This window comes from Lissotriton helveticus, chromosome 8 (genome assembly GCF_964261635.1).
Source record: "Lissotriton helveticus chromosome 8, aLisHel1.1, whole genome shotgun sequence".
In the NCBI taxonomy this organism is placed as follows: Eukaryota; Metazoa; Chordata; class Amphibia; order Caudata; family Salamandridae; genus Lissotriton; species Lissotriton helveticus.
The window spans coordinates 619,085,467-619,112,592 of NC_136069.1; the positions used below are offsets into that span (position 1 = coordinate 619,085,467).

At 50.5% G+C, this 27,126-nt stretch overlaps 1 protein-coding gene across 5 annotated transcripts in view; it reads right to left on the minus strand.

Moving 5' to 3' along the window:
- The window catches only part of MYCBP2 (MYC binding protein 2), a 1,909,483-nt gene that overhangs the window by 1,679,543 nt on the left and 202,814 nt on the right, over window positions 1–27,126 (minus strand). For all 5 annotated transcript variants that reach the window (XM_078657470.1, XM_078657469.1, XM_078657471.1 and 2 more), the window contains exon 4: window positions 8,840–8,993. In XM_078657470.1, the coding sequence (XP_078513596.1) occupies window positions 8,840–8,993 (154 nt within the window). The remainder of the gene's footprint in view (window positions 1–8,839; window positions 8,994–27,126) is intronic.

Here is a 27,126-nt window from a genome sequence, read left to right on the forward strand (position 1 = left end):
CGAATTAGCTTAACACTCCTTGAAATTATAAACTAGATGCGGACTGTGGTCATGCCAAATGTTCAGGCAAAGTAAAAAAATTCCAATTAAATAAACTGCTTGCATATTTTCACATGTAGATTCAAATCGGTCATGCCTCTCTGATCCTTGTGGCCCAAAGTGGAAAGTCCTTCATTGAGACTCATCTATATATTTGGGAATTATGATTTTAAGTGCAATATAGAATGCACCGACCTGTATGGAATAAATGTAAATGCATTCTGCTACTTCCACCAACCTCTGAACGCTTGCATTCTTATCTAACAGTAAAGGGGCTCTATTCACATGCCAATCAGCCAAGGGTCAAAGTACCAAAGTACTGTTATTAGAAATCCCACTGCACTTTCAGCGCGCACACTAGACTTCTAAATGTCCCCTTCTAATAGTGCATGCCAGTGATTATGGATCACCTCTCGCAACACTGATCCTTATTCCCTCCCTCGCTGCACACAAGTATCGGTCTTGAATCAAGACATGTAAAGAATGTACAGATTTGTTGTTAATATGTTGCCCTCATGCAGAACAAAACGGATGGATACATGTGCATGCAAAGAAACCACACATCATTTCAATGGTGCCGGTGATCATTAGTCCAAATGCTACTCTGTATACTTGCTCCTTGAATAAATGAAAAACTTTCAAATTAAAGGAATACTTCGTAAATGATATGAAATTATCGTGTCCTAGTTTGGGGGCAATATTTCTATACTGCGTTGATGAAATGACTGGACTATCTATTATTCTAATACTGTGGCTAAAAGTTGACACTACTTTTAACTTCTGTGCACACTTGTTATTGTACCATTCATAGTGAGATAACAGAAACATCAGTTCGGAGAAGCTGCCGTTTTTAGGTCTCGTGACCTATCAATGCGCGCAAGCGCATTGAGGGAGCGAGAATTCAAGTGCTGAAAACAATCGTGAAACCAAGGGTTTCGTTCGTGCGGTTTTCTTTAAGTTCACGTGAATCACGTGAGCAAACAAGCACGCGCATTCACGGCCGCACAGCACATCAAAGGGCTTCGCCCAGCGTGCGCTCTGCGGCTTCTCCTCCCCTAACACGCTGGCATTCACGGCCGCACAGCACATCAAAGGGCTTCGCCCAGCGTGCGCTCTGCGGCTTCTCCTCCCCTAACACGCTATCTCAGCTCTCCTGCATTCTACGAGACCTACTGGCAACGCCAGTGCTTGTTGTAGATGGTGCGTTTTGCACTTAGCCCTCATGCAGAGGCCATCCCCTTAGTAAGACTAAAAACGCTTCATTAAAACAAGGTTAGATTAAAAAATACGCACATAAAGTACCACAGTCTATCACTGGGTTTAGCCAGTGACACCAGCATTCAAAGGGTGCTATAATAATGCTGGTCGGTAAACAATTAAATGCTGAGGGTAAGGAGGCTGTATTACCATGGCAGAAATAGTAAACATTAACGTGATAGTTACACAAAGCTCATTATTTTTTATGTAGCTATTGAATGCCCCACAATAGGAAATTCAAGAATCATTCTCATATTGGTTTTGTAATATCTGCAATTTTCTCCAAATTTAACAGGTGAAAGATAACACCCGTTAGCTGCCATGTTTCCCTCTCTTTGCTATTCTCAGATACACTGAGGCAGATTATGTCGTCTGGGCACACTGGCATGAGTAATGCACAAATAACATGCCTTTCTTTCACTTGAAATGTGTAAAAAGACACCAATTGTATGTCAGTACAAGAGGCGAGTATTATGCTAAAACTTTCTTTATTCCTTCTTCGAGCAGTTTTCAACAATAAAAGACAATAAAGCTCTATTTCCCAGCATGCAGAGAGAAGTAATGAAGTAGTGAAGGTCAGCCAGTTAGCCATTCAACAGTGTCCTAGTCCCACAAAAGCCTATGGCCATCACGTCCTCTTCCTCTTTCTTTCCTGCTCTCCGACAGGTAAGTCACCTTTCCCCATTATTTCATTGCATATCGTTATTGTATACCATTATTGTTGTATGTATGAGATTTCGGAGCTGGCGTTGACTTTACTAAAGCAGCGGGAGCACCCTTCAACCTCTCCACTCGCTGCCCTATCAGTCAGCTAGAGCCGTGTGAGTGCATTGAGACTGGTGGGCTGCCAGAGATCGCTTTAGTGCGTCTCGTTGCTCTACGGGCAGTCCCGCTCAGTTTCTCAGACAGTAAGTAAGTAAAGGCTTATAAAGCGCACAAATGCTGAGGCATCTTGGCGCTGGGGAGAGCATGACTCTGGAAAAGTAAGGAGGGGCTTGATCAATGTTTTAACCTGTTTCCTAAACTGGGATCTGGACGATAAAAGCCTAATCTTGAGTGGGAGGTCATCCGAGAGCGTAGGTGCCAAGAAAGAGAGACAACTGGTCATCCTAACTCTGGGGACGTGAAGCAGGGCTTTATGGGCCGATCTTAGCATCCTACGGGGGGCATGCCATTGAAATAGTTTGTGGTAATCGCCCCCCCCCCCCTCCAAAAGGGCTTTATGAACCAGGCACAGTGCCTTAAACTGATTTCTCAACTTAACTGGGAGCCAGAGCAGATTTCTGATTGCACCAGAGATATGACTATATTTTGGGATGTTTAGCTGAATACATGCAGCCGCATTCTGCAGGGATTGAAGTTTCAACATCTGGCGTTTGTCAACACTTAGGTACAAGGCGTTACAGTAATCTAAGCGGGAGTGAATAAGAGCCAGCATCACCGTTTTCCTCAGTTCCGCAGGTAGAAAAGGTAGTATTTTGCGAAGCATTTTCAAAAGAAAGTAACAGGCTGGTGTCAGCTGATGGATTTCCCATGAGAAGTTTAGCTGAACATCACATAAAAAACCCAAGGTTTTTCATTTTGGTAGCAGGAACAGGACAGGCCCCAGCCACTGCTGGTGGTCACCATGCTTGGGTCCATAATAGTAGGACCATTTCCAAATTCCATGACCTCGGTCTTGTCAGTGTTTAATTTTAAGTAGTTCTTATGCATCCATTTCATAATGTGGCCAAGACAGCTGTGGAATCGGTCGGCCACCGATTCTGCCATTGATTAAATGGATATAATAATTTGGGTTTTGTCAACATACGATACTAGCGAGAAGCCATGATCCCTAATTAGTTTGACCAATGGGGTCACATAAATGTTGAACGGCGTTGGAGAGAGTGCTGATCCTTTTGGTACTCCCCCAGGGAGATGAAATTTGCCTGATTCTAGGGTGTCTCAGCACACCCCCTGTTCTCTAGCAGAGAGGAAGAAGGTGAGAAGGGTGAGCGCGGTGTCTCGGACTCCTACTGTCGCCAGCCGTCGCGTAAGTACAGTGTGATTAACCATATCGAACGCGGCTGATAGGTCAAGTAGGATCACAAGGCCCTGCCACCCATGTCAATTTGCCATCGTATTTCCTCCGTGGCCGTGATTGTGGACTCCGTCGAGTGGCCTGAACGGAAGGCATGTTGTGTGGGTTGTTGAAATTTAGGTAGACCGTGCGCTTGGAGTTAATGGCCTTTTCCAAGACTTTGGCTGCTAGAGGCAAGCAAGAGATCGGGCGATAATTTGTTACCTCAAGAGGGACAGAGACTCGCTTCTTTCCCGCATAGGCTGCGACCTCCCAAGAGCCGCCTAGAAGCCGCGACGCCAGTTTTCAAGGGTCGGTATTATAAAATTGAACAGCCTGACGCCCGTGAGGTAGACTCCCTTGTGGGTCTGTATTTTGTCAACTTCTGCACTGCGCGGTACACCCGATTTGGCTGTTCCAGGCCCGGCCCAGGCAAAATGGACCCTCTTTCATCTCTCAGGGAGAATCAGTCCTGGCGTGAACCTTCCTCTCAGTGCGTTTAGCGTGTCATAAAAAGTCACCATATTAGCCTTGGGCGTGCATAAACTCAGTGTTTAAGACCTGATTTGGATTGTGACTGGTCTCCAGTCCCCACATTAGCCTTTGTTTGTGCTAAGCCTACTTAGCCAGTGGGTGCTCTGTGTTCTCTCTGACTTCCTTAGCCTCCCTGAGGGTTTCCGGTTTCCCCCTCCTGCCTAAGCAGTATGGAGGGGGATTATGTTCAGGAGTTGCAGCTCCGGGTTCGCCCCCTGGATGATGATTTTCATGATGCCATGGATGCCTCCAACCACCAGGCGGTCGCAGCAGCGATGGGTCCATTCGAGCACTGCTGGATGGAAACTGCGTATGCCTGTGTGCGCCCACCAGAATGCTCTTGACATGCCTATAGGTCCTGTCCCTAAAACGTAAGCAGGTAGTCCAGGATGGATCTCAGTGCTTGTAAGCGTCTTAAAAAGGCTTTCCTAGCCCATTCAGTACCACTGGAGGCGCCTGAGCCCCTAATTGATGCTCCCGATGACTTGTCTCACAACCTGGAGACCGAGGATGACCCAGATTCCCCTGATGAAGCAGGTCTCTCTAGGCCCTGGTGCCCAGTCCTAGTTCCAGCCCAAGCAGGGTCTTCGGGCCCCAGCAAACTCTCAGATGTGATTGATCAGGAAGACTTAGTCCACCTGGGTTCAGCAGAGGGCTTGATCTCAGAGAAAGTGTCCGCTTACGTGGCTGGTTGACTTAACCCTCTGGACAAGGAATTCAGAGCTTGCCTTTGAGTGGCACGCCCCAGACCCCCCCCCCCCTGCCTGGCAAGGTGGCGCAAACCCCGGAGTTGGACTCCTGCATGGCCACCTTCCTCCAGAAGAATATCAAGGACCCCAAGAAGGGGATTGACCGGTCCAAACAAGCGCTACAGGTCGGCTTGGGAAAGATGGACTGGTTGAGGTCTTGGGCACAACCAGGATCCCATGGGGTGCGAAGTGGCACATGTGCTACATTTCTTGGCCTCTCAGTGCTTGGCTTACTGGATCATTAACTCCTATGTGTCAGCTATTTCTGTAGGTCACCTGCCAATACAGGGCTTCCCGGTGGGGGAGCATCGGTTGGTGTGTAAGTTGATGAGGGGTATTCGGCTGGCCATTTTGCCGGAGCCTCTGTATTTCACCCTTTGGGACGTTAAGTCTTAAACCTTTTCAAGGCAGAGGAGCTACGCTAGGAACCAAGATGGCCGCATAAGCTCCCGGCTCCGCCGACCTCCGTCGCTAGCTACACTATTCTGTCAACTATCCTGATTTTGCACCCGACCCCCGTGCGGCTGAAGTGTTGCTGATCCAGACGGTGTGTTCTGTGACCTTTTGCGGGCTTGAACGGTGGAGTTATACCGTGCTTCGGTTCGGTTCAAAAAACTTTATTCGATTCAGAAAAGAATCATAAAAGTAAACATTTTACAAAACATGATTTACAAATATTTTTAAAAGAAAGCAACCTAAAATCAAAAAATTAATAACATATTCACAAGTAGTTTAACATGGCAGAACATACAGACGATAGGACCCGTACCGATCACTTTAAGTCAGCAAGCGTTATTCTTCGGCCCAGCCCAGTGTGTGAGCCGGGGCCTCGAGTGCTGACCCAGCTGGGTCTCAGTTGAACAACATCGGCTGCGGGACTTAGGCAGAGTCCGGTCTTCCGGAGTGGAGGTTATTTTTCGCCCGACCCTGATGGCGGTCGTGTGGCCTGGTTGGTGCTGACGGAATAGCGACCGAGAGCACGTCTGGCCGTGGGTGGGGGTCCTCTTCCCGGAGACCTTGCAGGCCCCGGGTCTGTCGGGCTGGGGTCCCCGCTCGCTGCTGCTGCGCAAAGTTGGTCGTTGAAAGGGCACCTCCCGCGACCGTCCGCTCCGCTCTTGCTTGATCCCCCGGAGTTGCCGGGACCTCCGGGAGTGCTCGAGCGTGAGGAGATGGATCGGACGGAAAGTGTATTGTCACTGAGAACCGTAATGGCCGCCATCGGGGCGCTTCACCAACGAGTGGACTCCATCATCCACAAAATGAACGCAGTGGTTGAGACCACATGTCCAGGACCGGACTCTGACCTTTTGCCAGCCTTGGAACGAGCTGATCTTCCCGCTACACGAAGCTCTACTGCGGAGGATGGCCCCGTGCAGATAAACAAATTGAAATCCCTGAACGATGTTCGAGCAACGACCTGCCAGTATGAGAACCCTTCGGGTGCTCCACTCCCAACAACATCGATGCTAGTGATGGACCCACTTCGCGTTTCACGTCTGGAAGTCTTTTCTCCCGCTTTCTGGATTGTTCCTTTCCCCGCTTCCCACCGATCAGCTTTCCTGCATTTTCCGGAGAACTATTTTCGAGACTTATTGTCGGTGGGGGAACATTTCAGTGTACTTGCTGTATCGCGGGATTTCATACTTTGGATTTGTCTCTCCTGTACTCCTGTGACTTTCCTTCACTACTCTGATTCTCCTGTCCACGCAGTGGCTCTATTGGTGGGAGTTCGTATGGAAGATCGTAAGGGACAAGGTTGAGTTTGACTATCAGGGTTCGACTCTCAGGCTTCAATGGACACACGGATTTTACTGACTCGCCGGTGCGGGGATCTGGGTGGTTGGAATGGCTTCCCCTATCAGTTCGCTAGTGCTTTCTTTTTTGTATACTTTCTGTCTGTAGGGGTCGCAGCTTTCGGCGGGGGGGGGGGGGGGGGGAGACCGGGAGTGTGTATGACAATTTCCTCCTCCATTTTCCATGTTTGGTAATTAGTTAGGTGGGGCAACAGGCACGCTGCTAGTTGGGGTGGGGCGGAAGCCTTATGCAGAGGTGCAGGGAGGGGGGAGGGGTATATGTTCTATTGTCTTAGTTAGTGTTTCATGTCTTTACCTTTTGCGCACATTCACGTAGTGGGCGCTATTCATGGCAATATCCTGATTGGTGGGCGGATGGAACGTGGGGGGGTCGGCGTCACTTCACATTCTTCGTAATGTTACGCCTTTAATCGCTGCTTATAGACAACGATTGACGATCCTCTCTTTATCCTCATACGTTGCCCTTTATGATGACTTTCTTTGCTCGATTTTTAAGATCCTGTTTTGCTTCGTGTCGAACTGGTCAATAATGTCGATGGGTTGATGGGATGATTATTATGTACCGTCAGTTTCGTATTCTTTACTCGGAGGATTGCTTACGTCATATTGCCCACGTTCCTTGCTCAAACAATTATGTATGCTATTTGTATTCCTCAATAAAAAGATATTTTAAAAAAAAAAAAAAACTTTTCAAGGCCTGGCAATCAACCGAATAGATATCTTTCTCGTAAGCTGGTGTCGGCGAAACTAACGATGTGTCTTGCAGTTGAGTATTGGATGTAAAGGCATTGGACATCTTGGGTCAGGTCTTCACCCTTCAGGGAGTCACAATCCACATTGTCCACAGAACAAAGACTGACTCCAAGATGCTCTCCTCCCAGCTTTTCGACAAAGCCCCAAAATTGTGTGCGGTTCGCCATCTCCTCTGCATGCTTCCTCACCCTCAGACTGCTAAGGAAGGAAATGGCTCCCACCCAACACAAGGCGGACAGTCACCAGTAGACTAGACTATAGCAACTCCCTCTATGTAGGAACAACCGTCTAACTCATGGCGTAACACCAGGCTATCCAAGTACCATGCAGCCAGACTCCCCAGGTGGACACACATCAACCCTCAATCAGGAAACTACACTGGCTACCGGTCACGAAGGGATGTCAGTTCAAGCTGCTCATCCACTCTTAGAAGGCGCTATACAAAATGAAGGACCGGATTACCTCAACACTCAAATGTACTTCCCCCCAACCCACAAGGAAACTCCACTCTGAATCCCTCTTCCTAGTAGCCATATGTTGCATCTGCTGGACTAACAGCAAAGGCCGCACTTTCTCCCACCTGGCAGCTAAGATCTGGAACAACCTCCCTCTGCACCTCAGAGCCTCACCTTTGCTCCAGCAGTTCAGAAAAGACCGCAAGACCTCAATGTTCAACCAGTAGGAGAACCCGCTGAAAGTTCTCCCAGCGCCTCAAGACTCTCACGGGTGATGCAGTTCAAGCTCTACAAATAAGACTGGTTGATCACTCAAGCGAACAACCAGTTGACTTCCCATGATCACTTCACTTTAGTATGCTGTGGTGGCAAAATACACCATAAGAAGAATTAATACCCGGCTACTTAGTTACTGCCCAAACTGGGCCCCTGTTCTACTTTTAATTGATGGAGAGATGTTCCTGCAGCTTGCCACAGACCTATGATTGAAGCTGACAAGATAATAGCTTATATGCAATCTCAGCCATTAATGCTGCCAAATGTTGTTCTCCTTTGAATTAAGTTTTTTTTCATTACTAGTCTGCCCCTCAATAAACTAATCAAGGGGTGGTACACCATTAAGGACATACTCAAAGCGGTTTCCTCTTAAATCGTATTACTTTTCTTTGCAGACCTAAATTATCATCTTGCTTGCCCAATCTACATTCAGTCACTACACCTGCAAACAGATCACAATCAGCTATAATCATATAAAGGTTATTTTTTAAAATATATAGAACCTTAGGCTCCGCATAACACTTGCGACTTATTCCTATACCTTGACACTTCCTGGTGCCTGCAATGGGCACCATATTTTTACTGTGCCACTATTAAGTTTTGCTGTCTTCTATTGTCCAATATCAGTTTCTGTAATCCATAACATTATTTTGCAAGTAAGACTCTGCCTGTCACAAATATCAATTGTTCATCTGTAAAGTTACCTCTCCGTAGCAAATTGTTAAGTGTTCGGAGAACCCAATTGCAGCGGGACCAAATTATAGAAGGATTAAAAATGAGTACATCCTAAACAGAAAATTAATGTTGCTGAATAAATTATAAAAAACAGTTAAGCACATTTCTGAAAGGAAATATTTTTTCAAATACATTTTTTGAAATCACTTAAACATTTGCGCACACTACCTAGAACCTCTGGGGGCTCCGACTGGAGTCCTTCCGGCTGTTGACCTTGGAGAACATTAAGAAGAGCTTGCAGACTCCGTAGACATAGAGATGGGTGAGAAAATCGAGTTTCTTTGATCAATTCAAACACTTCACAAAGTCCAACTTCAATGATCTGGAAAATAATTGCAAACATTGAGACAGATTACAACAATTGTTGGTTGCTAACAGCTACTTAGGTCAAAAAAATATCAAACAAGGTCAATCTGAATAAACGTCTTCCATCTATATTTCATAGTCAGTCTTTCAAACACCAATGCAATCAGTATCTTAATAAAAATATTGACTCCGCTTAAAAAGAACGAGACTACAAGACTGTGTATTTCAATTGTCTCCAATTACTGTTAAAAAGGAGCTGACAGCATAGACATACAGAATAACATTCAGAGTTACCTTTAGCTGTTCTACATAACTGCTTTTATAGGGTTGCCAGGTTCCTGAACAACGTACTGTATTCTATACATGCTCAAAGGCTCCTTGACGCAACTTTCTTCATCTATTGTCTTCTTCGTCTCAGGAACCTTCAGGCATTAGCTTAAGACATTGTCAACCACATACTGGATCAGTCCAAAGGAATATTCTCATCATCTTCCTTTTGGCTGTGTGGATTTATCCTGCCACCATTGGAATGCATGAGGGACTACTTTACATCAGAAGAACAATAGTTACTTACCTGTAACCTGTGGTTCTCCAGTATTGGTGTCTTTCATAGATTCACATGCCTGAATCCTTCCCCGTCGTCGGAGTGGGCCAAACGCGGCGTGCAGGGGAGCTCCCAACCCAATACCTCCGACAGGCAGGAGTATATCCCCCTCCAGAAGCCATGCAATGAGAGGCAGCTCCAGACCGTATGTAGAAGCGAACCTCCTCCCATTGACAACAGAGGCACCCGGGAGATGCAATCATTCCTGCCCTCCACAGGCACTCCCTAGTGAAGTACACTCTGTAAGTATTTAAATTGCACTAGCTGTAGGCGCATTGCTATCGCCGCCCTCGTAGACCCGCTTAAGCCTCAGCCCAGTCCTCCTCCAATTCACTCACATCCCCCTCCCATGCATTCCTAAGACTCTGCAGGCTGGGGGAACAGTGGATGCCCAATGTCAAGTATATTCAGGAGATCTTGCGATCCGGGAGATCCCCCATGAAGATCTTCGCTTCTATGGGGATAAAGTCATGTAGAGATTCCAGGCCCTCCAGGCTAGGGGCGAGGGCGTGGCTAAATTGTAGATAGCGGTAGAACTGGGATCGCGCCATCGCATACTCTTCATGCAGGTCCTGAAATAATTTGAGTGTCAGATCCTTCATAACATCCCCCAGAACAGAGATGCCTATTGCATCCCATCCCCGGAAGCCATGCAGTGCTGCCAGCTGAGATAGGCGCCCGTTGCCCCAAAGGGGGGTCTCACGGGTCAAGGTATTCCACCACCCCATACTGCGTAGATCCTGCCTCCAGATAAAGAAAACTACCCGCGTAGCAGACGGCAAAGACTTCCGAAGCATTGCGGAGTACAGTAGCGTATGTAGGGAATGGCACCCCATAAGCTGCCGCTCAACCGCATATACCGGGTCCCCCCTGTCCCCATACCACCACTCACCGAGGACCCGCAGATGCGAGGCTTGATAGTAGGAGAGGACATCTGACGAAGCGAGAACCCCAGAGTAGGTAGACAGGAAGCATGTGCGCAGGGCCACCCTAACCTTGCCCCCCTCCCACAGAAACTGTCTCAGCGCTGCGTTCACTTGCCGGAATCATCGGGGTAGGATTTGGTATGGATGGTTCTGCAACTGGTAGAGGAGTCGGGGAAGCGCCACCATCTTAAAAATTGCCGACCTACCATATATGGACAGGGGCATGCGGGACCACATCTTAAGATCTTCCCGGGTACGGTCCCACACCGGGACCAGATTGCGTTCCCAAGACACCGCCGGCACGCCAGACAGGAAGACCCCCAAATATTTCAGTCCCCAAACCACGAATTAAACCGATGCAGCCCATGCTCCCATTCTCAGTCGACCCCCCAGGACCCACAGCATAGATTTATATGGGTTCATATACAATCCTGAGGTTTCCCCAAAAATCTGTAGTATACGCAGCAACCTCGGCCCGACTTGTCTAGAGCAGTAAGAAAGAACAGGACGTCATCTGCGTACAGTGCTATTCTGTCCGAGAGAACCGGCGCCCACTCACAGCCCCGAAGCTGGGCATCAATGCGCACCCAGGCCGCCAGCGGCTCCATGGTGGGCGCAAATGGATACAGGTAGAGGGGGCAACCCTGCCGCGTTCCCCGCTGAATAGAGAAAGATCGAGAGATCGATCCCCCCATCCGCACCAACGCCATCAGATCGGTGTATAGTACCATTAGATAGGCCAGAAATCTCGGGCCGAGATTACGTTTCTGCAGTAAGGCGAATCGATATTCCCAGCTCAGGGAGTCGAAGGCCCTATACATGTCGGCCAACAAGCGCGCCGCTGGCTCCCCCAGCTGCCCGCTGGCCGCCACTGCCACATGTGCGCGCCTGATATGACAGGTCGCCCTCTGGGGAATGAACCCAGCCTGGTGAGGGTGCACCAGGTGGGAATATGTGGTAGAAGCTGGTTGGCCAATGCCTTGGCCAAGACCTTCGCTTCCACATTCAGGAGTGAGATAGGACGGTATGACACATGCTGCTCCGGAGGTCTGCCAGGTTTGAGGAACACCACCATCTCCGCGTGTCTCCACCACCGGCCGAAAGTGTGGGGCCAGCTGTGCACATTTTTTTTTTTTTTTTTTTAACTCACTGGGGAATACGTTCAGTCCTGGAGCCTTCCCGGGATTCAGTTCCCCCAGTGCTGTGCCCAACTCCTCGTCCGACAGGGCCGGTCCAGGCGGTCCTGCACCTCATCAGAGACGGCCTTAGGTGGAAGGTCATCTATAAATTTGGCTATAACAGCGGCTGTGAGGCATTCTTTCAGTGCGTAGAGGTCCTCATAATATGCAGCAAAGCTTTCTGCAATAGCTGGGGGCTCGATAAGCGGCACCCTCGTGGGGCCCAGGACTCTCAGGAGGGCCTGGGAATGAAAGGCACCCTGGCATAGTCGATGCAGCATCTTGCTGGATTTATCTCCCCATTGATAGACCCTACTCTGTGTTGCCAGCCAAGCCAGGCGGGCCTCGTCCATCAGTAGGGCTGCATAGTTTTGCTGAGCCAATATTAGTTGCCGTCGGGCTGGGCCGCCCTCCACCTCCCGACTCCTGCGTTCCAGCGCCTCCCGACGCAACAATTCCCTCTTTCGCTCCCCAGGCGCCACTACAGGAAATATCCACCCCTCTCAGCGTGGGTTTTAACGCCTCCCACAGTACAGCAGCGGACATGACTGACCCTACATTAACTGCCAGATAGTGATCTATCTCTTCTGCCAGGTGTTCCCTGCCTCTTTCTGCAAATGCCACACTGACATGCCCCATCTGATCTGAAATGTAAGGGCTACCGGTGAATGATCCGACAAGCCCCTGGGCATAATGTCAGCCAACACCACCCTGTGCTCTATCCCCCAGGGGACAAAGAGATAATAGAGTCTCGAGAATTAATCATGTGTTGTGGAGAAATATGTGTAATTTTGACGGGGTCCATGTAGGTATCTCCAGACGTCTACCCAATAGAGTCCCGTCATTAGAGAGTGTCATTATTTTGTGTGTGTGTGTGTGTGGGGGGGGGGGGGGCATTCTCTAGAGCACCCCCACTTCTCCATCTATCCCGGCCCTTTTCCATAACGTCGTTCCAGTCCCTGCCCACGACTGAGAGCGTGTCTGGCATATCCGCCCAGACGTTCAGGAGTCGCTCCACTAAGTTCCATTACAATAGCGGAGGAGCATAAATGCTGCCCAGTGTCATAGTGTCCTCCCCAACTTTGCCCCGAATAAAAATGTATTGCCCCTGTGTGTCTGACCAGTGTTTTTCATGAGTATATGGAACCCTGCAATGAATCAATATCGCCACTCCCATCGAACCCCGCGTGAAGCCTGAGTGAAAGACGTGTTGATACCCGTATCTCTGCAGACACAGGGCTTTAGTACCCATTAAGTGAGTTTCCTGTAGCAGGAGCACGTCGGCCCCCGCTCGCTTGGCATATTGAAGTATGGCCCCACATTTAATCTTGTTCAGGGCCCGCGAACATTCTAACTAACAATGCGCAGGGCACCAAGGGTCACCCGCATCCCACAATTTGTGTCAGACACCCCAATAAACCTGTACAAACTTGACCGGTATGGACGTTCCTCTGTGTGCCTGTTAAGCTGCAAGAAACCATTGTGGACGCGCAATCTAAAAACCAGTACAAACCCTCACCCCTTAACAACCCCCCACCTCATACCTCACAAACGCTGAAGTATCTGTCACGGTCGGATAGGAGCAGAGTCCCCAACCGGGGGACAGGAACCATACCTCCCAATGGATCCCCAACTGACCACCCATGCCCCTCGAGCATTTCCCCCCACCCACCCACAACTGTGTGGCAGGGAACCCAGCCCGAAGTCCATGCCTATCCGGCCATCAGTTCACTGTCCGAGGTCTCACAGCACCTGACGGACCCAAGGATCATTCCGCCGATGCCTGTCTTTCAGAAGCCAAACCCCGCCCCCCGTGAGAGAGCGGTGCTGGATTGAGAACGACACTTGGACCTCGACCTCCTGCTTCCCCTCATCTGGCTTTGGGGTCCCCTCCGGGCCACCTCACTCGAGGACAAATCCAATTCTCTACCAGGTGGTGTATGGACTCGCACCCCCACAGTTTCATCTGTCCATTTGAATACCTCCTCTGGGGTGTCAAAGAAGTGTGTACGAGAGCGGTTCACCACTCTCAGGCGGGCTGGAAATAGCAGGGCATATGGGAGCTGCTGCACCAGTCGCGTGTAGTCAGGGAATATGAGGATTCGTGCACACTGTCCCCCTGCAGCCCTCCGGGAACCCCACAAAACGAAGGTTGTTGCGCCGAGCACGTCCCTCTGTATCCTCCGCCCGCATCGCCAGTCCCTTTTGGATCGTTTTGGATCGTTTCCATGGCCGCCACATTCTTCTTTAGGGCAGTAACATCATCTTCGACCCCCGAGATGCGGGTCTCAGCCTCCATTATGCGCACCACTGCGTTGCGCAGATCTTGTCGCAGCAGCATGACATCGGAGCCGACTGCACCAATTTTGGCTTCGAGCATATCCCTGAACTGGGTATTGGCCGCCAGGAGCGTTGCGTTATCTGGCAACTGCCCCTGCTGGCCCGGCAGCCGCACCCGCTCCAGTGAATTTATCAATTGGGCCCTGCTTGGTCTGGCCCCCACTGCCCTTATCTCGGGTCATGGTTGTCCACAAGATGCTCCACACAGGCACCCAAGGTCGTCGGGAGCGAATTACTCCAGAAGGCCGGTGCGGCCAAGGTTCACCGCCACCTGTTCTCCTCCAGGGGGATCTCACACACCCACCCCTGTCGTGCGGCCTGACAACACCGCCGAATCCCCAACCGGCCCTACCCCTTAGCAAGGGGATATCTGGGGGGAGTAGAAGAGAAAAGGGTGGGGTGGGGTGGAGAAAGCGAAGCGAGGGGGCAATGCTTGTCCTGCCTTCCCACTCCTGCGCAGGGTCTATGGCCCCGGCTCCACTCCAGGGACCCGCTTCTTCCCCGATGTCACTGGGAGGGTATACAACCTTTACCACGCATTTTTTACCACGCACTACCATTACAACGCGGTTTTTACCACGCATACCATTACAACGCATTGCGCTGGGGGGCGCTCTAGGATAGGGAATAGGTTAATTTACTATCCAATAACCTTCCCTAGTGTCCACGGGGACTGGAGTTGGAATAGTAAATTAAACTATTCACTATCCAGCACCCCAAAGCGCTATGCGTTGTAATGGTATGCGTGGTAAAAACCGCATTGTAATGGTATGCGTGGTAAAAGTATGCGTTGTAACGTCATACATCCCACTGGGAGACTAGCCGGCATCTGGGACTAGTGGGCCCCCTGTCTGCACCGCAGCCGCAGCCCAAAATGGCGGTCCACTCCTCTAGTACTGGCGAACACTGGCAGTCACCCTTCAACCAAGTCCTTTCCTGGTGGGAGGGGAGGGGGGCTGCTCTGGGGCCAAGCTCAGTCCCAAGACAGGCACCAGCCACCACTTCATCCCAGAGGCCCGATTTGTCCCCAGGTGGGCCCTCCGGTATTTCGTCGCTCCGGGGCACTTTTGACTGGGGGATGGCAGAAACGATGGCAGGTGGCGGGTCTCATTGTTTTTTAGTTGAATCCAGTCCACGGTAGGAGGGCTTCCTTCTTGATTGCGAGTAGGAGTTACCTCGCTGTCCGTATGACTGCTGCCTGTAGGGCTGGTATCTTTGATTACCTGGAGAGGTTTGGTATGACCTTTGTTGGTTGTAACCTCCTCTACTGGAGAAGGATCCACGCCCTTTAGCACCTCAAAAGGACGACTTGCGAAATTGAAGGCTACCAAGAGATCTTGCCGTCTCTGTTTTAATAGCCTGAAGGGCCTCATCGACATGCTGGCCAAATAGTAACTCCCCATCAAACGGCATGTCAATAATTTTGGCTTGGACCTCTTGGCGGAAAAAGATGTAGATTTTAGCCAACCTTGTCTCCTTAGAACTGCTGCACCCTCTGTCTGAATCCTGTGGATGCAACATCCACGGCTGCGTCAATTATTTCCGCAGAGGTACAGACGCTGCTCCTTGTAAGATCTTCAAGGCCTCGGAAGGTTCTGGCAGCATGTTAATATAGGGGAAGATGTCTGACCACATCTGCCTGTCATATCTCCCTAATATGGCTAGGGAATTTGCGGCACGGATAGTCGTCGCTGCCATAGTGGAAACTTTCTTCCCAATCGAATCCAGCTGTCTGCCATCTCTGTCTGGTGGAGCTGTTACAGGCGAAGAGGGGTTCCTGGGCAGTCTCTGCGCCGCTTGGGCGATTACCAAATCAGCTTTTGGCTGACCTATGAGGCATGCAGGCGAGTTGCTTGGTGCCTTATATTTTTTGTCTAATCGAGGCAAGACTGCAGTAAGAGAATTAGGTGCGGTCATGATTTTTAACCCTTCCTTCCAGATGAAGTCTATGATGGGAATGGTCCGTATTTGTCTTTGTGGTTGATCTTTAAAATCATAGAAAGCAATCATCCTTCTTTGTGTCCATTGGTATGAGAAACCTTTTTGTCGCCTTCTCCAAGGAGATGAAAACCTCCGATATCTACTGGAGGAGAGTCAACTGGAGCTGGAGTCTGAATTTGGTATTCATCCCACTCCAAAAGAACAGACCGGTCATCCACTTCTCCCTCTTCTCTGTCATCGTCCGTGGTGTTAGCATCATGGGAGTGATGAGATGGTACTGGAGAAGGTGGTCTAGGAGATCTTAAAGATACAGAAGCCTGAGGCATGGGCGTTGATGGAATAGACTCTGCCGATTCAGATGGAAGAAAACGGCGATAATAGTCGTCCAACATGTATTGTAGGTTATTGAGCAGGGCCAAAGGCATTTGTGCTGTGGGTACCGTGACAGGAGCTGGAGCTACAGACTCAGGGGCGCTGACGATAGATGAAATCTCCTTTGTCGACGAGATGGGTCTAACAGCAACAGAGACCAGCGGCGACGGAGATGAAGCTGATGACATGATCACCCTGGGTCTCGGCGACGAGAAGGTAACGGTCGATGTAGAAGTAGCGTCGACGATGATAGTCGTAGACGAAGGAGCCTTCGACGACGGAGCTTTTTTCTGAGGGAAATATTTCTCAGGAAGTCTTTTTGGCGCCAGAGACTTTCCAGTTTTTCTTAGGGGCGTAACTGGTTTAGACTTTGAAGGTGGAGAAGCCTTTTTTTTTTAAGAAGAAGAAGGCAAGCTAGAACCCTTAGATGGCTGAACTTTTCTCGACACCTTAGCCCCAGGAGAAGATAAATCTTCCTCAGCCATGGGGGGCGGAGCTTGCCGGCAGCGTTGATGGCCGCCTGATTCCTTAGCTCCGCCGGCACTCTCACAAAATCCTGAATTATCCTGTTGCAGAGCCGCAGTTTGGACCCCCCCACCCTCACCACTGCACGCCGGAAGGTACCGGGACTCTGCCGGTCCCGCTGCGGAGCCAACCCGACAACGGGAGAGGTGCGCGCCGCACTGCGGAGTTCCGATTGAAGTTAGGCCGCAAGCCGCGGTCTCCAGTTGCCTCTGGACCCGCGCGACGTGCCTGTGCGTGCGGCGACGGGGGTTGAGTCTGCCCCGAGGGCCGAAGATCGGTCCCCACGCTGTCTGGCCCGGAGCCTCCTTAACGAAGTCCGCCACTGAGGGGGCGGTGGCGCAGCCCTGACTGACTCGGTCCAACACCGGTGAGTGCTTTGAAGAGCCCCGGGTGGTGTGGAGGCGCCATTTTCTGGACAGGCCCGGCGGTAGAGGAGCTCCCTTTTGTCGGGGCTGGGGAAGCATCGCATGTGCCGGGGACGCGCCTGAGGGTCTCTGGTCATTGCACAGCACCCCGCTACACTCAGAGGGGCGCTGGAGGACTGTCTGCAGCGTGGGGCACTACCAAACTCGCCCGAACACCCCATTTGAGGACCCACTTGACCGGAGCCCGTTGCACGCCGCATTTGGAGTGTCTGTGGTTGCTCCCCCAGGGAAAGACGCGCTCACAGTGTGCATCAGCGAGGGGAAGAGGCGATTCTTCGCCCAACCGAGAGGCAGCGCAGAGTCAGGGGGAGAGAGACTGCAGAACTGAACTCAGAGATCAAGTAGCCAGGACTGGAGAGAAGGGGAGGCATAGCCTAACACGACTGGGCACACAAGAACGTGCGAGCACCGGACCCTGCAGGCTGTTAGTGCTGCCAAGCTAGGTGGTTGGAGTAGCACGCGAAACTGAGCCCGGAGGTATCCTGATTCCAGCTGCCACATCTGGACGCTCAGCGGGAGTCCCTGGCAAGGCCTACACATAAACTCTGGAGTTCGGGAGTCGGCTGGACCAGTAAGATGGGGAAGGGGGACAAGACCCAAAGCAGACTCCCCTTTGCACAGAGACGAGTGCAAGTACAGAGCCCCCCCCCCCCCCCGACGCCACTCAGGGAAAATGAGCACACGGGAGAGGAGTTAACTGCGGACTCTGATATCAAGTCCATGCTTCGCTCTATGGAACAGAGCCTGCAATCCAGCATCTCAGCGCTAGGCACTAAAATGGACGCCATGACGTACAGAATGGACCGTATGGCCGAGCGCATGGACAAACATGCAGAGAAACACGACATGGCGGAAAGGAGGATAACAGAAGTCGAAGAGGCACAGACAGAACTGGACACGGCCCACAAGCGAGTGGAGAACCTAATGAGAACCCTTCAAGATAAGACGGAAGACTTGGAGGCGCGTTCCCGTCGCTGTAACTTACGCATAACGGGTCTGCCGGAGTCCACGCAGACCGGCAAGATGGAACTATTCATTGAGAAGCTGCTGACTACTCTGCTGGGTGAGAGGGTGTTCTCGACAATGTTCGTGGTGGAGCGTGCGCACAGATCCCTGGCCCCGCAACCGCGACCGGGGCTGCCCCCCCGTCCAATCATAGCGAAGCTGTTCAACTATAGAGACAGGGACACGGCGCTCAGACTAGCTAGAACCAAAGCAGACCTACAATTTGAGGGATCGGCAATATCAATCTTCCCGGATTTCACGGCTAGAGTGCAGGAAGCGCGAAAACATTTCGCTCCACACAAGAAACGCATCAGGGAACTTGGTCTGGACTATGCGATGTTGTATCCTGCCAAACTGAGAGTCAACAAGCAAGGTCACTCGCACATTTTCACGGACCCCAACGAACTGCAGAAGGCGCTGAAGAGTTGGTCCAGAGAGAAGAGGAACAAGGATGCGGACCGTCAAGTGGACGATGAGAACAGCCACCTGGACGAGCAGGAGTGACCGGGGCCCTGGACATCTGTGGCGCACTGTCTAGCGGCGGTCACTTGCTGGCAGACGTGACTCCCAGCTGTGCCGCGCGAGGGAAATGACTGATTGTCTCACTCTGTGAACTGGCAGACACCCTGCAGATAAGTAAAGAGGAGTCTCAACTTGTACAGGACATGTATGCTGCAGTCTGCACATGCGTGTCGCGGGCAGTAATATATACACACACTCTCATCGGGACATCTGTGTATGGGTGACGCAGCCGTGCGGGGTTGGGGGTCAGGGGGGGTGGGGGAGGGACAGTCTTCTCCTGAAGGACACTTGATGGTACTATCCAGAGCTCTGATTACCACTCTGGGAGTGCACGGCGGAGGGAGGAGGTAGCCGGATGCAACACACTGGACTATTGAGTTACACGGAAAGCTAGGCGACCTTATGCCCCGTGCGCAATGCTCTGTTACAGTTCGTATTGCAATGTTAGTTTGTAGAATGCGGGGTTGGGATGGGAGGGCAGGGGACCGGCAAGACCGAGTTGGGGAGGGTCTGCTGTGGGATGGAGGAGGGGGGGGCAGAGGAATGCTTCTGGTGCACTGCTGTGCGTGATGCCTGCTCACACTACCTGTGCTAACCTTGCACTACTTGTTGTAGTTCGTAGATTTGTCTCCTTGCTAAGATGTCTACCACAAATAGAGTAACCATGCAGGGGGAGATGGGTGCACTAGAGGCAATAACATGGAATGTGAGGGTCTGAATGACTACCGCAAGCTCAGGAAGGTGGTTAATTATTTGCAGCGTCATGAGGTGGACCTTGCACTCATCCAAGAAACACACCTGCCACTCTCCAGTAAAATGCTACGCAGTAGAGGGCTTGAAGGTAACGGCGGCTGGATTCACAACACATGCTAGAGGGGTGCTGACATGGGTAAATCCTAAGGCCAAATTAACCCTGTCATTGTTGAGAGCGGACCCGGATGGCAGATACCTACTATCTAGGTCCACGGGGAGGGGCTACGACCTCATAGTAAACGTCTACGGCCCTAATTATGACTCCCCAGACTTTTTTGACACTCTGTCTCGACACTGCCGCGCATACACTAATGCCCAGATGCTCGGGGGGGGGGGGGGGGGTCTTAATTTAGTACTGAACCCGGAGCTAGATAGATCATCAGGCCCGCAGCGTAGAATCTCCGCGGCAGCTCTGAAGATACAATCGGAGCTCATCACAATAGACTTAGTGGACGTGTGGAGAAGCAGGCATGCAGGGAAGGGCGGGTTCACACACTACTCCGCCTATCACAACATACATACTAGAATTGATTACAGGCTTATATCTTCCTCAGTGGCTAAATGGGTCAGCTCCTGCACGGTGCTGGCGCGCACCCTCTCGGATCACTCGCCACTTCTTTTGACCCTAGCGACTCCCGCGAGAAGAATACCACCCTTTACGTGGCGATTCCCACCGTACTCACTCTTAGATGAGCAGTTTAGGGGGGAGATGGCCGATGAAATTGGAAGGTATTTGACACTAACATTGGGTCGGTTGATAGTTTCCATACAGTCTGGAAGGCATTCAAGGTATACATTCGGGGCATAGCAATGTCAAAGCACTCGAGTGTCCTCAAGTCCATTCGCCAGAGATTAAAACACTTAGAACAGCAGCTGTCTGAACTGGAAAGGCGACAACTAAGCGATGCGGACGTCAATGTGACGGCAGATATCAAGTCCCTCATAGCGGAATACAACAAAGAAGCTGACAGAGAGCAGCGGCATATGGGGAAATATGCCACGGCCCGGTCATACGGTGAGGGGGACCGTCCTGGTTCCCTCCTGGCCCGGATCTTGAAAAATTCTAGACGCCCACAGGTGATCGCTGAACTGGAAACGGCGGACGGAACGCTCCTTAGGGATGAGGCCAAGATAGTTGACGAATTTAGGAACTACTACCTGAGCCTCTATGCTTCCAAATCTGGGAATATGTAAGACGATATCGATGACTATCTGAGCCATATACAGTTACCCTTCCTGAAGGATTCCAATCGGGAATTCCTGATGCAACCAATACATAAGGATGAAATTGTGGAGGCGCTGGCGAGCATGCGATCAGGCAGTGCCCCGGGGGCTGACGGGCTTACGGTGGGTTTCTATAAAGCGTTCCAGGATATTCTGCTCCCACACCTCTCCGCGTTGTTTGACGAAGTTTGTGTAGAGGGCAATATGCCACGTTCAATGAGGGAAGCACTAATTGTAACCATCCTCAAACCTGGCAAGTCCCCGACCTCATGTAGCTCATATAGGCCGTTGTCCTTATTAAATGTGGATGCCAAGATCTACGCCAAAGTCCTGGCAACCAGACTGACTCTACTGGCGCCGTAGCAGGCGGGCTTTATACCCGGCAGGAACCTCACTTATAACATCAGGACGGTGCTGGGCACTATACAGCATGTCCGTCAGGACACAAAAGCAATAGCCATTTTTCTTGACATGGAGAAGGCCTTCGATTCAGTGGAATGGCCCTTCATGGTACGGGTCTTGCGGAGAATGGGGCTAGGCGAACAGTTCTTACAAATGATAGGAGCACTATACCATCATCCCACGGCTCGCCTCCGCATCGGAGACCAGGTATCCGACCCCTTTTCGATTAGCAGAGGCACCAGGCAAGGCTGCCCCCTATTGCCGCTATTGTATGCACTTGTGGCGGAGCCGCTGGCCTGTGCCCTTAGGGAGTATCACAGCCACGAGGGGATTAGCTTTCCAACGTACAAAATAACTATATCATCGTATGCGGACGAGATGCGTCCGTAACCCAGAGGCGAATCTCCCATCGGTTCTGAGGGAAGTGGTGCGTTTCGGGGCCCTCTCAGGTCTCAAGATAAACTGGGCAAAGTCAGTGGCGTTCCCGCTCACTCCGGGTATGGCGCCATTCGACATGGAATATCCGTTACAGTAGACGACCGAGCCAGTCAGATATCTTGGTATTATGTTACATACTGACTCGGAAACCCTCGTACGTGAAAATTACGGTACATTGTACAATAAATTGGAAGACGAGGTGGAGGTATGGTGTAAACTGCCACTATCCCTGATGGGTAGAATAGCCGTTATGAAAATGGTTATACTTCCTAGATTGTTGTTTTAATTTAACAATCTACCGATCGTGCTCTCGAAGGTCTTCTTTAAAACCCTAACGCAACTGCTGATCAAACTGGCCTGGGGTGGCAAACAGCCTAGGGTGAAATGGACAACGCTGATGCTTCCTTACGAACTGGGGGGACTTGGCGCTCCAGACATGGAACGATACTACAGAGTGGCTCAGGCCGCACACTTACACACGTGGATCCATGGGCAAGAGGCCATACCCCATGTCAGAATGGAACGATTGTTTGCAGACCCCCTACCGCTTCCCGCAATGGTCTTTCGTCCACCGAGTTGGTATACTGGACTCGATCACGTCAACCAATCATGCTTGGCACGCACTACTGCGGGCTCGAGGCGAAGCTTTGCTGTATTCACCCCTGATGCCTATTGAATGGGCGTTGTGGTTGTCCCCTGTGGAGGAAAAGGGAGTGATACGTCCCCTCCGGACAATGGGCATACATACAGCTGGCGCCTTGTTTCTTGGGGGCGTAGTTAAAACTTGTGAACAGGCTGTGTCGGCCCAGGCTGGGGCCCCACTCTTACTGCGTTTCCAATGTCACAGAGTCCGCAGTGCATTGTTGGAAGTCTTAGGCCCTGAATTAGTGTAACCACAGGAGATCCCGGAGCTTACATACGTCATTAAAACGTCTTCCCACAGGAGGCTGGTAGCTAACCTATATAGTATGGATGGACTGCAAAGAGAGCAGTCGCTCTCAAAGGCAAGAATGGACTGGCAGAGTGACCTACAGGTGACAATAGATGATGGCATGTAGGCGTACTGCTGTTCCAGCACTAGGAAAATATCACTAAACGGCAGACATAGGCCGATTCATTTCAAATATTTACAGCGAGTGTATTATACGCCTGAGAGGCTCCACAGGTACGGCCTTAGACAATCAGCCGCTTGCGATAGGTGCCAAGCACCGCTTGCAGACTTTATGCATCTCGCCTGGTGGTGCCCTGGAATCCGCACGTTTTGGGACAGTGTGTTTGCCGAAAAGAGGTCAATCCTGGCTACAGACCATGTGTTGGATGAGAGGACCACTCCCCACTATGAACAGATGGACGCACGACATGCTATATTGCTGCACCCAAACGGAGTGTTACAGTGAACTTCTCCTGTAAGCCGCACAAAGAATTTCTGGGGTCTTTATCAGGATTATTTGAGACTGCGGGATGTAGAAAGGGAGGCTAATGTTGAAGAGGGGGATACACAGGAGTAATCACAGAACTAGGTTGCTCCTACAGAGCGGTGGACATATTGGAGGACATAGAGACGCGTGGGTGGGGTTAGCGTAGAGCAGGGGCACCGAGCAAAAAGTGGGAGGGGTAGGGGATGGGAGTTGGACTGTTTGAGGTTTAGTTTACAGGACTGTCATAAGGGGGCACGCAGAGTAGGCCATATAAGCCGTATTGACATGCAACCCAGTATGGCGAACACGCGCAGAGATAAGGACGTACAGGCTTTACATATGTGTAGGGGGGGGGGGGGAGTATTGCATGACAATCTATTGCTTATGTGTATTTACAACAACTATGCGCCGCCAGTCCCCCGGGATGTCGGCTGAAAGGCTGTGTCAACTTGCTCTCTGCAGCTAATCAACAGAGATGTGCGCTGCCGGCCCCTGGGTTGTGGCAACAAGCTGTGTGAAACTGAGTTGAACTAATAAAGTTCTGTTTAAAATTTTTAAAAAAGAAATAAATCTTCCTCAGCCATCCCCTTTCTAGAGGATATAGATGAACCAGAGGCCACACTTCCCACCTCAGATAAGGGGTTATCCTGATCTTTAGTCTTCTGTAGCCACAGAAGTAGGCGCCCTTCTCTATCTCGGAGGGTCTTCTGAGGATAGGTCCTGCAAATTTTACAATCTCTCACCTCATGATCTGGATAAAGGCAGTAAATGCACTTCTTGTGGGGATCTTCTGAAAGCAGCCGGAGCTGCCCACAAGATTCACAAGGTCTAAAGAGATATTTCTTAGAAGATGACATTCTGAAGAGAAGAAAAAATCCAGAAAAATAGTGAAGTACTGAGGAGAGCTCCCTTCACACGACGTGTGGTAGAAAATCTGGGAGCCTGAGCCTCTGGGGAGAATATTCTGGTGGGTGCTGTCGCCTGATTGTATATAGTCCAAACTGCAGCCAATGACTTCACATGCAACGGCGAGGTGGTCTCCAGGGTCCCGGTCTTCCCTTACCTGGGGGTCCTTTTTGACGAAAAAGGGTCCTGGGCTCCCCAGATAAAGGCGAAGAGTCTATCCTTGGCCCGTTCGACATCTGCACTGTTGGGTTTTACAAAAAGGTTGGGGGCCAGGCCGATGGAAGAGCTTTTAAAGGTTTATAATACCAAGTGTATTCCCATTGCCACCTATGGGGCCGCCTTGTGGGGCTACGCTACCCATGATATAATCCAAAGGGTAGAAAATGGGATAATCAGGCAATTGCTCTCAGTCCCCAAATCCACCCCTACCTTTTCTATCCACGAGGAAGTGGGTTTGCCTTATATCGCAGATAAGTTGAACCTGGCACCCCTCTTACTCTGGGCAAAGACATGGCTTAATTCAGAGTTAACTTTGAACCATCTTATTCTGGAGGATGTCATTTCTTTGGACCATGCCATGAAAATACCTTGGCTGAAGTACCTAAAAAACACATTTTCTGTTCTAGGTAGACCGGCCCTTTTCTTATCTCCATCTAACATCAGGAGAGAAGATGTAAAATGGATCAAGGCCCATTTTCTAGAGAGGGCGCATCTTAACAGAGAGGAGAAGGAAATAATGAAACCATCTGTAAGAGCACACACTATGTTAATTACCTCTCCCGCCCTGGAACCATACCTGAAACTTGTTACAAGACCTCTTCATAGATTTCTATTAGCAAGATTCAGGTTTAACTTGATTCACTTTTCCTTAGGATGTTACCCATCATGGGCTAATCCAGAAGACGCCCATCCCTGTGAGTGTGATAATTTTTCAAAACAAGATACCATGCATTTTATGATGTTTTGTGGGTTTTATTGTGCCGCCAGGAAAAAACATCTGTTACCTGTTTTGAGGGAGGCTGGCTTCATTCAAGTCAGACCCGCATTAATCTACCTCCAGATGTTGGGCAATATTTACATTACATTTAGCGTTGCCAGTTTTCTAGCGGTAGCTTTTAGAATTAGGAACAAACGTGTTCCACCGAGATTGCCCGGTCACTTCACTTTCTATTACTCCCTGATCTTGGTCTGATCACTCTCTTATTCGCTTTTCCTTATTCCTCAGTTCAGTCCCTAAGCCCCCCTTGCCAAAAAAAAAACATCTGGGCACGATCATGGAACCGCGTAGACGTAGCCGCCTTGTCGGCCATACTTTCCGCGTCTAGCCCGGATCTTTCAGGGCTGTCATCTCTTGGACAAGCGGAATCCCTCAATGGCTGGCTGCGGGCTGGCTGTGATGCAGTCGCCCCTTTTAAGCGCATATCGTCTAAGCGTTCCAAAGATGCAAACCGTTGGTTTTCAGAGGATTTGAAGACTCAAAAACTTAAGCTTCGACAAGCGGAGCGCCTCTGGCGGCGGGACTACTGCCCCATCTCGAGAAATCATTACATCACCCTCTTGGCCCTATATAAGAAATCCATTCTGGAAACTAAGAAGGCCTATTTCTCATCTAAAATCCAGTTCGCCGAGAATCGGCCAAGAGAAATCTTTGACATTATCCATGATCTAGCCTATTCCGATAGGGCCTCACTCAAACCTTCTCCCTCACAACTCCTCTGTGATTCTCTTAATTCTTTTTTTCTTGACAAAATCAGCACGATCAGAGCTAATATTCCCCCCCCGTCCCTCTCCTTCACTAATCCTTCCTGTCCCCCAGCTGTAGCACGACTAGATTCTATTCCTCCGCTCACGGCTGATTCCTTTCCGTCCCTTCTTCCTCTGGTCAAGTCCGGTTCCCCGCTGGATCCCTGTCCTACTTACATCCTGAAACAGATTTATTCCTTTTGTCCCTCACCACCCCTTATGTTTCTGAACAGTTCACTTTCCCAGGGTATTGTCACAACATCACTCAAATCGGCGGTAATTGTACCTATCTTAAAAAAACCTGGTGCTGATCCTTCTGTCTCAGCCAACTACCGCCCTATCTCACTCCTGCCTTACCTGGCCAAGGTACTGGAACGCCACGTAGTAAGAACTTTGAGTGCCTTTGTAGAAAGGAACAGTGTCTTGGCCCCCAGGCAGGCTGGCTTCCGCCCTGCTCACTCGACAGAAGCCGTGGCTATATCTGTCCTGAATAACCTCCGGGAGGGTATGGACACTAATCAGCCCCAGGCCCTGGTCCTTCTCGATCTCTCCGCCGCGTTCGACACGGTGGACCATGCCATCTTACTTTCACGTGTCGAGGCGGCGGGAATCGGGGGGTCGGCCTTGGTCTGGTTATCCTCCTTCCTGAGTGGCCGCACTCAAGCAGTTCGCTTGGGCGATTACTCAGCTGACTTCCGGCCTGTGCAGTGTGGGGTCCCCTAAGGCTCCTCACTGTCACCATTGTTATTCAATCTGTACATTGCCCCTCTTATTTTTGCTTTACAACAGCTGGAGGTCTCTGTATACAATTATGCAGATGATCTCCAGCTTATCTTCTCACTATCCCCTTCCTCCGCGTCTATATCCAATTTTCACTCTGTTATGACCTTCATTCAGGACTGGATGAACCACAACCACCTGAAACTCAATCCCGATAAAACGGAATTGGTGTTGATGGGTGGTTGCTCCAGTCCATGGTCCTCTCTTTTCTGGCCCCCTTCTTTAGGTCCCCCACCCATTCCCGTTTCCTCTGTTAAAACCCTCGGCTTTAAATTTAATGATCAACTTTCCCTTCATTCCCAAGTTAGTGCGGTTGTATCTTCAGCTTTTCTCTCCCTCCGGACAATCCGCAAAGTCTCCCGGTTTTTCACCCCATCTGCCCTCAAACTTATACTTCTGGCAATGGTGACGTCCCGCTTGGACTACGGCAATGCCCTTTATTGTGGCATGCCGGCGTACCTCATGAGGCGTCTCCAGTTGGTCCAAAACCAGACAGCTCGCCTGGTATTTAACCTACCCAAATCACATCACGTCACGCCCCTTCTTAAATCTTTACACTGGCTCCCCGTTCAGCAACGTGCCCTATTCAAGCTGGGCTGCATCATTTTCAATGCCCGGTCCGGTCCTGCCCCTGCTTTTATCACCTC